This window comes from Microcaecilia unicolor, chromosome 4 (assembly GCF_901765095.1).
Source record: "Microcaecilia unicolor chromosome 4, aMicUni1.1, whole genome shotgun sequence".
NCBI lineage: Eukaryota > Metazoa > Chordata > Amphibia > Gymnophiona > Siphonopidae > Microcaecilia > Microcaecilia unicolor.
The window spans coordinates 230578972-230594738 of NC_044034.1; the positions used below are offsets into that span (position 1 = coordinate 230578972).

Sequence of the window (15767 nt, forward strand, 5' to 3'; positions counted from 1 at the left end):
AACGTTGAAGGTGAGAATTATTATATAAGAAATGTAAAACCACCACCAACCAATTCATACTTGTGGGTCACTAATTTATTGTCTCACTAAATCCCAAGTCAAAGACAGAAACTTTTAGGGCCTGATGTTTGACCAGCATTTTGCATACCACCGCTGGATTTGAACCCAAAAACTCAATACCGAGCCATGTCCAGGAACTGCCATTGAATTTCCAGAGTGAGCCAATGCATAGCCAGCCACGGGATATCATGCATAAAGACAGGAGTGACTTTATGCAGTCCTATTTATGCAGTTAACTTGGCCAGTTAAGCAGGGGCGTAGCTAGACAACAAATTTTGGGTAGGCCTAGGCAAGAAGTGGGTGGGCACCAAGTGTTCTCCCCCCCCCAAAAAAAAAAAAATCTCAGCTAGTGGGAAAACGCTTCTATCCACCTTGGCAGTCTGCAGCAGGCATGTGCTGAAAACTGAGCATGTACAGGTGCCAGTATAGTGGAGAATAGTGTTTTTGTTACCATCAGGGGGAAGTCTTCAGCTGGTAGAGCATGGGATCCCCACCAGCTACCGCTAAACATGTGCTACTGTTGGGTGGGCCTGAGCCCTAAGTGGGTGGGCCGGGCCCACCTGTGGCTAAACCACTGCAGTTAAGTGCTAAGTATCGGCATTTAGCCGGCCAAGTGCCAACTCCACCCCCAAAACAGCTGATTTTCATTTCATTACTAACCAATTAAAAGTGCCCCTGAAAATTTGCAGTGGGCCCCAAACAGTTGATTTAACCAGCAAGCCATTTCTGGCCAGTTAAATTGATTTGGATATCAACTCTTTAGCTGCTGAGTTTTATTGTATATGTACTTTTTACTTACAGTATAATACATATAGCATAAAAATACAGTTTTCACATTTTTTTTTAAACTCAATGCTTTTATAAGAAAACCTATTCATGCATACAGTACAACTCCTTTTACACCATAAAAAGATGAAATACATCGTCAGAAATCACAGTTCTCTAAAACTGTTTTCTGACTACAAAATAACACTGACCAGCATGCACTTACCATTGCAAAGTAATTACTGTTAACCATGATAGGACCTCGGCCACGCAAATAAATATATTCCTCCCACCAGTCGCTCACCTATAACAAAAATGGAAAAATTTACATCAAAACACACAGTTCTCCAGTAACACTACTTGTACTATAGAGAATGAAAAAGGGCCAAGATCATGCAAAAAGACACACATGACCAAATATAACATAGGGAAACAGACATACGAAGGATAGGGATGGGACCCCAAGAGACAAGAGGCGAGAAAAAACAGAAGTTAATGCCAACCCATCATATAAACATACAAATCAGGAATCATACAAAACTCATCAAAATGACAAAAAAAAGTCTAAGTGTATTGACATTAGCGGATCATATTTAATACACAGAATGCTTTGCAAACACAAAAAGGGAGCAATTTTGGCAGCTTTCTTCCAGAATTGTACACTGTACTCCAAATGAGATTCCACTAGTGATTTATACAGTGGCATTACCACCTCCCTCTTCTTGATGGTTATTTCTCTGCCTATACAGCACAGCATCCTCATGGCTTTTGCTACTGTCTTATTATAAAGTTTGGCCACTTTCATCTAGCATAAGCTCCCTCTGATTTTTTTTCTTCTTCTATGCATATTAAAACTTCACTTCCTACAATGTACTGCCCCCTTGGTTTTGCAAGCCAAAGGCATTACACACCTCATATTTTTTTTAAACGTGAAATATCTGCCAACAATTCCACAAGCTTTGTTTTTTCATACCCTTCCAGAAGTTCAGGATAAGTGAATGGGGAAGGAATTTCAGAGATTTTAAGGTCTGAGGAATGTATAATGGCTAAGCCACCTCCTGATCTCGATGTACAGGATGCAAAGAGACTGTCAAAGTTAGTGGGGAGGCAGGAGTAGAGGTGGGCTTCTTTACCTGTCCAAACCCAGGTTTCAGTGAGACACAGGAGAGAGCAGGCATGGTCTTTAATCAGGTCACGGACAAGGAATGATTAAGAGATCAACAGACAGATCAGCAAGGGGAATATAAGGATGAATTGGGAGGAGTTGTGGAGTTGAGCGTAGATGGTGATTCAGAGAAAAAAGTCTGTTTCCCAAAAAACAGGAATAGGAAAACAAAAAGGTTGAAGCACTCTAACTGAATGTGCAGTTGAATGGAAGCACCAAGTTAACAACAAAAGGCTTGCTAGAAGTAGATCTTGCACAATCGACACATTTAAACACGTTGACTGAGGATGAAAGAGACCATAAGTAAGTGGTCTAAGAAATTATAGCGGTGCGTGTCTTGAAAGCAGCAGAGACTAATATAGCAGAGAAGGAGATGCAGATCCAGGTCAAGTCAGATGGCAGCTCATGGGGGGGTCACATGATACACAAGGGTCAGAAGAAGGACGGCACTGGAGAGATACAGAGGCATGAACAGACCAGCAAGGAGTTGGGGCTCACGTGATACATAGGGGGTCAGACGACGGATGGCATAAAATGGTCAATATGGACACAAATTTGTAGGTTCTAGATAAACAGGTTTCAGTTATTCAAGAACAGGTTACTACCCTACAGACTAGTTCCTTCATGAAAGATTCCCACATACTCTGTGTTAAAATGAAGATGCTGGAGAATAGCAGTAGGGTTTGGAATGTTAGATTTTTGAATTTTCCACAGATTTATTTGCTTTCTTCAGAGATTCTCCTCAGGAAAAATTTTAAGGCGATCTTGGGTCAATTCTGAAACCATTTCTTTGAGCAACTGTTAATACTTACCTTCTAAGAAGAAGCTCTTGGATAACCAGCAATGAATAGACCAATTAAAAACAAAAGAGGTTGATTTAACCATGTTTTTAAAGAAGATTCTCAAGATACAATTACCACTAGGCATATTTTTTTGATGTTTTTTTTTTTTCTAATAAGAGTGATAAATCACTTGTGTTAGACATTTTTTTCTAAAAAAAAAAAAAAAAAAAAAGATGTGAGCTTCTGTGGTTCAAAAATAAATGTTTTTTTTCCTGATGTCTCTCGGGCTACTCAACTTAGGCTTAAGGCTTTTTTAAGCCTGAAACCTAGAATAGTAGACTTGGGTGCAAGTTTGTTTCTAAAGTTTCATGTAAATGTATAGTCACTTTTCAGGGAAAGGATTATGTTTTCTGGGAAGCATTGCAACTGGAAAATCTTCTAGTAGGACATGCTAAATGACTGTTTAGAAAAGAGATATTAGATTGAGATATTGCGACAACTTGATTTTCTTTGGGGGGTTCTCTTACATAATTGATAGGCAAGTAGTTTTCTCCCCTTGATGTGGGCTAGTGAGTTTCATTGTTTATTTAGTATGACATTGATCTTTTTGAGGTTTCATGTATTCCTTTTTCTAAGTGATGGAAAATGCTTTACCTGATTGATAAATTAAAAAAAAAAACATATGTCTGTGATAAAGGCCAATCCTGGGTGTGCCTCCTTCTATCCAGTATCTTAAAACAGTCATTTATACTACAAACCTCATGTCTCAACTCTAATTTGAAAGGTGTTTTGTGGGTTTTCTTTTACACTGCAACAGATTTGCTCTATGTGTCTCTTCTTAAACATCGCCGCTCTTAGACTGTTGGTTCACTCCTTAATCCTTTCGTAATTGGACTTATCTTTGAAAAAAACAATTTGACCGCCTAACCCCTCTACTGCCTACTGAACACTGGCTACCCACTTCATATAGAATACCGTTTAAAATTCTCACATTTGCTCATTGAACTTTCCATACAGGCATCCCTTCATTTCTTAGTATTGCTCTCATTCTGTATGCCCTCTGGCATTGCAAACTCATTTTGGTGTGACTGGAGCCCTATTCCCTGCCCTCACCTCCGACACCACATTGTCCTCAATCAGCACCACACTTTAGCAGGCCAGCTGCAAAATGGCCACTGTTTCTGCCAAACTCAGACCAGAAGCTGGCCAAACTCGGGAGACCAGAAGCTGGCACCTCCAGCCTGGGGGGTGATGGGCATGGCACTGTGGTAGTGAGTCAATGCCCCTCTTGGAATTCCCTTGATTTGCCCAGGGATGAAAATTCCAGCACTCCATTGAATGTGGAGCAGTAGGAACCTGCAGCACAGATAAAACACTGGTTCTCACAAACCTTGCACCTCCTTCCATCCAGCATGTCTGATGACCAATGCAGACAGACAACACCATCCGCCCCACTAGCCCAGACCCCCTTACGCACCCCATCAGGAAGGGTCTGGGTCTCCTGCTTCAAAACCCGTTGATCCCTACACAAATCATTCCACTGAAGGTTGTAGTAAAGCACCTGCTTTTCACTTTCTCCACCCACCCCACCCCCCACCTCCCCAATTAGCTTTATTACTCTGGAAAGCAGTCAGGAGAATAAGGCCAGTGCCACAATTTTTATTAATATACCAGGGATAGGTGGGGAGAATGGAGCCCCACCTCTTTTTGGCAGGGGTCCCTTGGGGACCTCTGTCAGCAAGCCTTGTATCTAAAAAGCTTTGAAAGAGGGGAACATTTCACTAGTTAAATGCACATTATTTTGCTCTGTGCTTTGGCGATGTAAAGATTGGGGATAAATGAGGAATTGTAGGTTTATTGATAAAGACAGTTTGTATTTAAAAAAACAAACTTTATTAACTAGTCTCCATAGTATAAAACCCTTTCCCCATATTTTTAAAACATAAGCTTTCTGCCACAGTCTACAGCATTAAGATATAGTCTCTAGAAGGCACAGCAGAGTCTAGTTCAGTCTTCATACCCACCCACCCCAACTACCACCCACCCCTTCATTTATATTCTTAACTTAGTCAATTATTCTAATTAGGATAATAAGAGGGCAATTTTCATTAGAGTTTTAAATCGCATTTAATTACTTTCTGAGAAACAAATACTATATAAATCACACAATATACCATATTTGTTTAACACATTTATATCCCACATTTTCCCACTTAGTTGCAGGCTCAATGTGGCTTACACAATACCATAGAGGCAGGCTCCGGTTTGGTAAAATACAAATGCACAATATAATAGTAGGCATGTAAGAAACATAAATAAAAGCAACAAAGAAATAAAGAGGGGGTGATGAAAAAAGTCCAATACGGTCCCATAGTTTTGCTGTGTCGCAGGAAGTAGAAAGTTAATTTGGGTCAGGGGGTAGGCCTTCTTAACAAGTTGGTTTTCAGTGACTCCTGAAGTTAAGATGGTTGTGGATAGATTCACGGTTTTGAGCAAAACGTTCCACAGTTGTGTACTTATGTAAGAAAAGCTGGATGCATAAATTGATTGTATTTAAGTCCATTGCAGTCTGGATAATGCAAATTTAAATTAGTTTTGGACAGACTGGTGCTGTTTCTGGGTGGTAGATTTATAAGGTTCAACATGTATCCAGGAACTTCGCCGTAAATAATTCTGTGGACCAGGGTGCAGACCTTGAAGGCAATATGTTGCTTGGTGGGAAGCCAATGCAATTTTTCATGAAGGGGTTTGGCACTTTCATATTTTGATTTTCCAACAATCAGTCTGGCTGCTGTATTCTGTGCGGTCTGAAGTTTCTTAGTTAGTTGTTCTTTACAACCTGCGTAAATTCCATTGCAGTAATCTAAATGGCTTAATACCATTGATTGTATTAAGTTGCAAAATACATCTCGTGGGAAGAAAGGTTTTATACGTTTAAGTTTCCACATTGAGTGGAACATTTTCTTTGTAGTGGAATTTACTTGGCTTTCAAGTGTTAGGTTGCAGTCAATTATGACGCCGAGTAGTTTTAGGCTATCCGAGATAGGGAGGGAGTGGTTTGGGATGTTTAAGGTTGTAGGTTTAAACTTATTGTGTTTAGATGATAGGATAAGACAATGAGTCTTTTCAGCGTTTAGTTTCAGCTAGAATGAGTTTGCCCATGCGTCCATTGTGTTCAAACCGATCTTGATTGTATTGGTGATTTCTGTCAGGTCGTGTCTGAAAGGTATATAAATTGTAACATCATCAGCATAAATAAATAGGTTAAGGCCTAAATTGGATAAGGATTTGGCCAGTGGAATCATCATTATGTTGAGGTGTTGGTGATTGTGGTGAACCCATATAATCATAAAGCTCTTTATGTTAATCTAATATCCCTACTAACTTAAGAAGGGTGCTATCCAGTCTTTTACACTGAGTGTCACATGTATGATTATCACCCTACTGGTGAGAAGTTATGTGACTGTGCTTGATGCAAAAAGCTTTCAGCTCTCAGAGAATGGTCAGTTCTCTTGAGGCTAGAGTAGCAGATCTAGAGAAGCTGAAGGACACAAAGAGGTACATAGAGGAGGTCCATAACTGAAGTACACTGTACAGAAGTCCCACCTCCAGTCTGGCAGCCCTTGTGCTGCCTTGGAGAAGGAAAGTCTCCTAAAAGGAGAGCATCATCTTGCTGAAGTACAAAGTTTTCCTGCAGCCAGGATCTGCCCAGCAGGAAATGCAATATTCTTTTGCACCGAGAATGTGTCTCCAGGAACTTCTGCCCAAGAGGGAACGGTTAGAACAGCTGCTGTAGTTGGTGATTCAATCATTAGGCATGTAGAAAGCAGGGTGGCTGGTGGGCATGACTACTTGTTTGCCTAGTACAGTGGTGGTGGACCTCAAGCATCACAAAGACAGAATTTTAGATCGTGCTGGGGAGTAGCCAGCTGTCTTGGTACATGTGGGTATCAATGACATAGGAAAATGTGAGAGAGAGGTTCTGGAAGCAAAATTAGGTTCTTAGGTAGGAAGCTGAAATTGAGATCCTCCAGGTAGCATTTTCAGAAAGCTCGCCATTAAACACACAAGACCCAAGAGGCAGGCAGAGCCCTAAGTCTCAAGGGTTGTTTAAGACGATGGTGCAGGGGGAGGTCACGTGGCGCCATGCGGATGAGCGGTCACTGAAAAGCGGAGCTCCTGCACTTCCTCCTAATCTTACTCACTAAGCAAGCTTAAAGGCGATCTTATTGTCTTGACGACTCCTGTGGAAATCGCTTAAGTGTTTTGGCAAGGGCATTTAGTACTAACTCTCAAAGAAATGCGAGATGGCAGCTAAAGTGCAGAAAAAAGGAGGAGAGAACAAGAACCTGGAAACCAAAATGGCGGATACACAGGTACCTCAGTGTTCCACTGTGTGCTCCGCATGGACTGCAGAGATTACCGCTGAAGTTACTGCAGCTGTGGAAGCAGCCTTGGATAAGAAACTACAAGCTCTATTTGATAGAGCGGAGGCAGCTCATGAACGCCTGGATGGTTTTCATTTAGACCTAGACCAAATGCAACAGAGAATCAGTGATATCGAAGACCACATGGTGGAGACTGCGGGACCGGCGGAGGCCTTGCAGAAGAAGGTAACAGCTGGAATTGAAGCTGGATGATCTGGAAAATCGATCACGGCACAATAATGTAAGACTCATAGGCTTACCTGAGCAATTAAAGGACTCAGAACTGGCGAGTTTTCTAGAACGCTGGCTCCCTCAGGCTCTGCACCTTAATAACTAGCAAGACCCTTTGAGAGTCCCTCAGGCTCTGCACCTTAATAACTAGCAAGGCCCTTTGAGAGTCAAGAGGGCACACTGTGTGGGCCCGAGAAGGCAGATAAATGATAGACCGCGAGCAGTGATTATGAAAATCTTGCATTATGGTCACAAACAAGCTATGCTAAAGGCACTTCGCTCTGGTCATACACTCCAACACGACGGGCAGAAAAATATTGTGTTTCCAGCATTATTCGGAGAGAGTGGCTGCAGCGAGAAGGGCATTCACACCTCTTTGTGCGACTTTACATGATCAAAAACTCAAATTTTCCTTATCATACCCGGCTAAACTGAGAATCTACCATGAAGGCTCGGAGAGGGCTTTTGAAACAGTGGAGTCTGCAAGAGACTTTATTAAAACCTTAGGAAATGGAATAACTGAGTGACTGTTTCAGCAACTGGACTTGGTTGTTTTTATGGCTGAGCTTATGGGCTTTTAGAAGTAAGAAAGCGCAATGGATTTTGGCTGGAGATTTAGATATCTAGAGCGAAACGCCTAAACTACAGAAGATCCTCCGAGTCATTTTGTTTTTCAATAAATTTTGTTTTACTTCAGCACTTCTGTGGTCCTGCTTTGGGATTCCTGGTTTACATTTCGACTTTCCTCTTCGATATCTAGAGCGAAACTCCTAAACTACAGAATATCCTCAACATATACCCACATGGCTACAGCAGTGGAAGGGATGTTACCTAAGCAAACGTTAATCCTTAACTTTCTGGGGTACGGGATCAAAGAATGTAGATGCAACACAGGACACTTTAACAGTAACTCTGGTGATCGTCTTGCCTATTTTGGCGAGTATGCAATTCTTTGGGCCATCACTCTACCTCTTCCCATCCTCCCTTTTCCATTTTTTTCCCTTGTTGTTATGGTGGCCTTTGGCGAGATGACCAGTATTGAGTTCATTAAGCTTATGTACTTTATTGTTGTACTCAGGAGGAAGTGAGGTGCCTATACATGCAGAATTCTTTTTAGAACTCAAAATAGGGATGTTGGGGAGGGTTTTTTTTTTTGGGGGGGGGGGGGGGGGGGTGGATATGCTCCATGGCCAAATGCAACATGGTGAAGGAAGGGAGTGGTTGGGATTTGGATTATTGTACTTGAAGAAGGAGGGGTGTAGGCTGGGACGCTCCTCCCTTTAATTTATTTCATGCATTACTCTTATTGGAGCTTTTGGATTCACACTTTAAATTACGCCAGTTTTACTTAACTTGGGAGAGTTATATTCATAACCTTGCACATCGTGCTCACAGTCTTATTCTTAACCAACTTGGCGCACTATCAGGTTGGATGAGGATCAACAGCTGAATGCTGGGAAGGAGTAGGATTCCTTCACTATAATTTGATAGATTTTAGGAGATATCGCATGGAGTAGGATGGGGGGGTGTGGGGGAGTATTCTAGGGGAGGGTTTATTGAATTTTTTCCAATAGGCTTGTATAGGAGGTTTGGGGTTTTGTTAATAGTAGGTGTATTCGTTCTGGTAAAATGAATAGTGGGATAGGGAGGAAGGCTAGTTTGAGCAAGAGTTCCCCCTCCCCCCCCCTTTTGTTTTTTTTACTGTTAATGGCCCTTGTGTTCAAGGTTTCATCTGCTTGCTTGTTAGTAAATATTGCTTGTCCGAGAATGGTAGGATGTGATTTAACTGCTGAAACCTTTAAACAAAATTGTTAGAAATCTTTCCGGGGGGAGGGGGTGAACTACAGGGTTGAGTACGATGGGGGGGGGGGGGGGGGAATGTTAACAAAAAACACTAGTTGGAGATATGGCTACTGATTGCTCTTCATCAGCCTGCTCTGCTTATCTCATCTCAACTCATTATATTCTGAGCTTGTTAGATGTTCACTTTGTTGTATCATCAACAATCTGGAGGGAGGGAGTGGGATATGGGATTGGGTGGGGGGGGGGGGGGGAGAGAAAAATGTTAAAACTTTTGATGCTCCGATTATCATCTTATTTGCACTTAGAAGGTTTTGTTCACAACTTATTGCATTCTGAGCATGTTGACTGTTCATTTGGATGGATCATCAATAAAAATTGTTGAAACATAAGACGATGGTGCAGGGATGATGGATCTAGATTTGTTAAGAACTGGGCAACATTCTGGGAAAGAGGGAGCCTGTTCCAAAAGGATGGACTCCACCATAACCGAGATGGAAACAGGTTGCTGGAACTAACATTTAGAAAGGAAACAGAGAAGATTTTAAACTAAAATGGGGGAGGAGGAAGCCGACAATCACCCAGGAGTATCCTTGAAGGATACTATTAAATCAAGACATTTAGGGAATCCCAATAGAGAGGATTCAGTAACACTGAAAGAAAGTCAGGAGTGTTTAATGGGAGAATAGAGTTAAGTATGCAAATTATCCCCATCACCTTCTAGGCAGCTTGAGAACGCAAGGAAAAAAAAAACACAGTTTGAAGTGTCTATATACAAATGCAAAAAGACTAAAAAGATGGGAGAGAGAGAGTATATAGCATTACATGGCGAGGTAGATATAATAGGCATCTCTGAGACCTGGTAGAAGGCAGACATAAGTACATAAGCAATGCCACACTGAGAAAAGACCAAGGGTCCATCGAGCCCAGCATCCTGTCCACAACAGCAGCCAATCCAGGCCAAGGGCACCTGGCAAGCTTCCCAAATATACAAACATTCTATACATGTTTCAGCAACGTTGTTTTCCACTTAGCACAAGCAACATCACATTACAATCTATTTTCAAGAATCACATCAAATCTTCAATCTGTTCAAACTATCAACCTATTGCAAGTATACCTTTCTTAGCTAAGACAGCAGAAGCCATTGTGGCTTATCACCTTTAGGAATACTTGGATAAATTTGATTTGATGGATCACATACAGTTTGTTTCAGAATATTCTAGAGTACCAACACTCATTTTCTTTCACTGGTGATTGAACTCAGAACTCTGACAGAGGATGCTCCTCAATTCTTATGAAACTTAATCTCTCCACTGCATTCAATGTTGTGGATAATGATCTGTTAACTCAATAAGCTGGACTTGATCAGTATTTCAGGAAAAGTAAAAGACTGGTTCACTGTTTTCTTAAAAAACAGAAGCTACAAGGCTGTTATAAATTAGAAAGTTCTTCAATGGGACACTGAGTTAACAGGGTACAAATTATATTGCAATGACAGTGTGGATCAAATTGGAGAGGGGGGTGTGATACATGTTAAAGAGGGAATTGAGTGAAACAAAATAAACATTCTACATGAAACAGATAGCAGCGTGGAATCCTTATGAATAAAAATTTCAAATGTGAAGCAAAAACGTGAACTAGTATGGCTGTACTACTGTCTACCAGGACAGAACAAATAGACAGATGAAATGTTTGCAGAAATTAGGAAGGCTGGCAAATTGGGCCACAGTATAATAATGGGTGATTTCAATTACCAATGAAAAAAAGAGAAGACTGCCCCCAATGCATTGTACAAGAACAAAGAAAAAATTGGGGGATACGAATGTAATTCCTACCAGGGGAAACAATTTATTGATAATACTACAAGTATGTAAGATACAAAGGCTGATGTCCAAAACATCAATAAGACTGAATGGACACAATACAGTCCTGCATTTCAGCGTAGAAAGCGCCTGCCTCAGGAGTCACTATTCCAGTCTAGTTGACTTTCGTTGATTTCAGTTACCCCAATATTGACTGGATAAACGTTACATAAGGGAGTACTAGGGAGGTAAAATTCTTAGATCTAATAAATGACTGTTCCTTGGAGCAACTAGCCCAAGAAAAGACAGGAGGGAGAGCTATTTTAGATCTAGTCCTTAGCAGAAGTGTCAGGTCTGCTGAGAAACAGTAATCCCAACATGATGAAATCTGAGCTGATATCTGGAGTAAAGTCACTAAAGAAATCTACTGTAGCAGCATTTTATTTTCAAAAGGGCAACTATGATAAAATGAGGAAAAGGGTTAAAAGAAGTTAAAATGATCACAAAGGTTTAGACTTTTAGACTTTAAAGTAGGCATGGATGCTGTTTAAAAATACCATCGTGGAAGCCTACACCAGATTTAAAAAGTTGGAAAGAAGAGCAAACAGCAGCCAGCATGGTTAAAAGGTGAAGTGAAACAAGCTATTGAGCCAAAAGAACATCCTTCAAAGAATGGAAAAAGGATCCTAATGAAGAAAATAAGAAGCAACATAAGCAGTGTCAAGCTAGATACAAAACACAGATAAAAAAGGCTAAGAGAGGAAGTGACGTCAGCTGAAGAGATGGCTGCTTGATCAGTATGCTCCGTCGTCTCTAGAGCAAAATCGAAGCATTCCTCGTATTAAAAAGCGAAAAAATCACTCCTATTATAAAAGAACCAACGCTAAACTCATGGCAGCAAAGAAAAAGCTGGCAAAATTTAAGTTTACGACCGAGACATCGAGCGCTACAAAAGGAGCTGGTCTCCGATCTCGAGGGGCCAAGATGGCGAACACAGAAAGCGAATCGGACCAGGACCTTGAAGAGCAGTTTGAGAGCGAGGCAGAAATTAGCAAGAACGATTTCGCCAGATGGTTTACAGAATTAAAAAATGAAATGGTGACAACAAGATGTAGCATTCAAACGGCGGTAGCAGAATTGCGCGAAGAAATCAAGGAAATCGGAAACAGGCTGGCAGAAACGGAGGAAAAAACGGAGGCCATATCGCTGGAAGTGCGGGACCTCCGGGGCTCCATACAAAATGAACAGCAAACAAGGGTGGATATGGAAGCCAGGCTGGAAGACCTTGAAAATCGTACTAGAAGGTGCAACTTGAGATTCAGAGGCATTCCTGAGGAGGACCAGTATAAAGATGCAGAGAAGGTGGTTCAAGAAATTTGTGCTTCTCTACTTAATCAGGACTCTAATGCAGGAGAGGGCCGAGAGAATGCACCTGTGGAACTGGAAAGGGCGCACAGAAGCCTAGGTGCACCAAGGAAAGGACTGCCAAGAGATATAGTAGCCTGTTTTCTCAGGTTCCCAGTTAAAGAGAAAATTTGGAGAAAAGCGAGAGAACTGGGGGAGATAACTTGGAACACGGCTAAGATCTGGATATATCAGGATCTGGCTATACAAACGCTACAGCGCAGAAGAAACTTTAAGGACATCACGAGCTACCTACAAAAATCTGGATTACGCTACCGCTGGCTGTTTCCTTTTGGGCTGCAAGTAACGGTGGGGAGTACCACCCGCCGTCTTCAGTCACCGCAAGGAGCGTGGAAAGTCTTAAAGGAGATGGGATGTACAGATGTCCCCAGAGAGGAAGAAACCATACAGCAATCCCAAGGCAGCACAGGGAGAAAAGATCAGACGGGTTGGCAGCTGGCTGAAGGAAGGAGAAATCGTCTCCCAGCACGAAATGCAAGAGATACAGTGGAGAAGGATGATGCCACCTGAAGCTGATAAGGACTGAATATGGACTTTGAATGAGTTTCCACTGTAGTAAGTGGGAGTGAAGATGAAAAAAGTTGAAAGGTTATATATAAGATGTTGGGGTAAATGCTTATACAAGTTCTAATAGAAGGGAAGGGGGAAAGCAAAACAAAATAAGGGAGGGAATGTTTATATGATTAGGAGATCGGGCAGTCAAGCTCAGAGGGAGACGTGCTTCCTTAAGGGGAATACTGGCACGAAAGAGCGGATGCCAGTTGATGGGGAGTTTGGGGGGGGGGGGAACAGGGGAGGGCTACGTATTGGGTCATGGAATGTAAATGGATTAAACAACCCGGGTAAGAGAAGTATAATTTTCAGAGAACTGTGTAGATTGAACTGTGACATAATAATGCTGCAGGAAACCCACATTAGGAAGAAGGATGAATCACTAATTATGAACAAAGGGTTGAGGGAGGGGTTTACATTGGCTGATACTAGGGGAAATAAGACGGGAGGTTTAGTGATTTATGTGAAAGAACACTTGCAGTTTGTTAAACAGGCTGTGTATAAGGACAAAGAAGGTTGCTGCCTTGCAGTCAGGGGGAAGGTCAACAATCGCAATATCACTTTAATAAACATGTATGCACCAAACAAGGGACAAGGGAGATACTTTGATACCACTCGGGCAGAACTGATTCCCTTTGTAGAAGGAGTGGTAGTGCTGGGGGAAGACTTCAACCATGCGGCGGGACCATGGACCACTCTGACAGGACGGATGGGGGAGATGGGTAAAATGGATGCCAATTTCTTAGACTGATGCGTGAATTAGACGTAATAGATATATGGCGTTTACAACACCCAGGACAGCGGCAATACACACACTATGCCCATGTACAGGGGACATATGCCAGAATAGATGCAATTTGGGGTAGCCGCAACATATGGGGAGATATAAAGGAGGCGGAGATCGAGAGTATACATGCCTCTGATCATGCAGCAGTATGGGTCACATTAGAGGGGTTGGGTAAGCAAAGATCAGGACAAATTTGGAGACTCAATGAAACTTTATTAGATGGAGAATCTGATTGCCAAGAAATTAGGAACACCATTAAAGAGTACTTGAAACTAAATGATACGGGGGAGGTAACGGATGGGATAATGTGGGATGCTTTAAAAGCAGTAGTGAGGGGGATCTTAATTAAAAAGGGGGCTCACAGGAAGAAACAGAGGGCAGAGAGGGAGGTAGAAATTCGGAGGCAACTAGCGGGAATGGAAGCCATACATCAAAGACAGGGGAGACCCCAACAATTAGTAGAACTTAAAAAAATGGAGAGCGGAACTGCATATGATTCAGATGAAAACCATGGAATTCCATAGGCAATTAATGCAGCAGAAAGTTTTCGAGTTCAGCAATAAAGCTGGGAAAATCTTAGCTAAAGGTTTGCGTGATAGAAGAGTTAAGAACACGATCACCAAAATTAAGGGCCCAAAAGATGTGATTTACCATCAAGATGAGGAAATCAGGACACAATTTATGGATTTCTATAAAAAGCTATATAAAAGGGAATCAACAGAATCTGTAGAAAACATCAGGGATTATATACAGGGACTTGGATTACAGAAGGTGTCGGTTCAACAGAGGGGAGAGATTGAGGCAGCAATAACATTAGAGGAAGTGTTAGGAGTCATCAGAGGCCTAAAGGGTGGGAAATCACCAGGGCTAGATGGATATACCGCTAAATATTATAAAATCTTCCAACAAGAACTGGGACCCCTCTTAGTGAGAGCTGGGCAATGCTAGCTTTGAGGGGAAAGGATTCTCGACCAGCATGCAGGGATATCTGTTTTGTTGAAACCCGGGAGAGATCCAACTTTATGTGGGTCGTTTAGACCGATATCCCTGCTGAATGTAGATGTTAAAATCCTGGCCAAAATAATGGCAAATAGGTTGAGTGGGATACTGCCATCTCTTATACACGAGGACCAATCTGGCTTCATTAAACACAGGCAAGTGGCAGACAACATTAGAAGGACCCTTAACTTAATTTGGGGGGCACAAAGGAGGGGAGACTCTATGACTCTATTAATAGACGCCGAAAAGGCGTTTGATAGGGTCGAATGGGATTACCTATGGGAGGTAATGTTGGGAATGGGATTTGGCAACACTTTTGTAGGCTGGGTGAAAAGGCTATATGACCAACCAAGGGCAAGGATTAAAGTGAATGAGGGGTGGTCAGACCCAGTGAACATATAGAGGGGGACCAGACAGGGATGTCCCCTATCCCCGCTGTTATTTGCAATATCTATTGAACCATTGGCCCAACGAGTCAGAGCATTGAAGGAAGCGCAGGGGGTCCGAATGGGAGGAAAAAAGCATAAAATAGCATTATTTGCGGATGATCTGCTGTTTTACATTGGAAAGCCACTTGCGACACTGCCGGTGCTAATAAAGGAATTAAATCTTTCTGGGACACTGTCAGGTTTTCGTGTAAACTTTGATAAATCTGAACTCATGGGAATAACGGTCGCTGATCAGGAAATAGATCAACTAGGGAAGAGACATGGTTTTCGCTGGACAGGCAGAAATTTTCGCTATTTGGGCATAAATGTACCCCGTGATCTAAACACATTATACCTACTGAATTACACACCACTTATAGCAGCTATTAGAAGGGATTTGCAAAAGTGGAAGGGAGGATTGCTGTCATGGTGGGGTCGTATAGCGGTGGTCAAGATGAATATTCTTCCTCGACTGTTATTCCTATTTCAAACACTGCCAATAGCTGTCCCTAAAGGGGAATTACAGAAATTACAGGTGGAA

The 15767-nt window shown here is 41.9% G+C and overlaps 1 protein-coding gene across 1 annotated transcript in view; it reads right to left on the minus strand.

The window, feature by feature from the left end:
• Positions 1–15767, minus strand: part of CPT1A (carnitine palmitoyltransferase 1A) — a 254233-nt gene that overhangs the window by 132653 nt on the left and 105813 nt on the right. Inside the window, 1 exon segment of the mRNA XM_030201306.1 lies at positions 1052–1129. Within this exon segment, the coding sequence (XP_030057166.1) occupies positions 1052–1129 (78 nt within the window).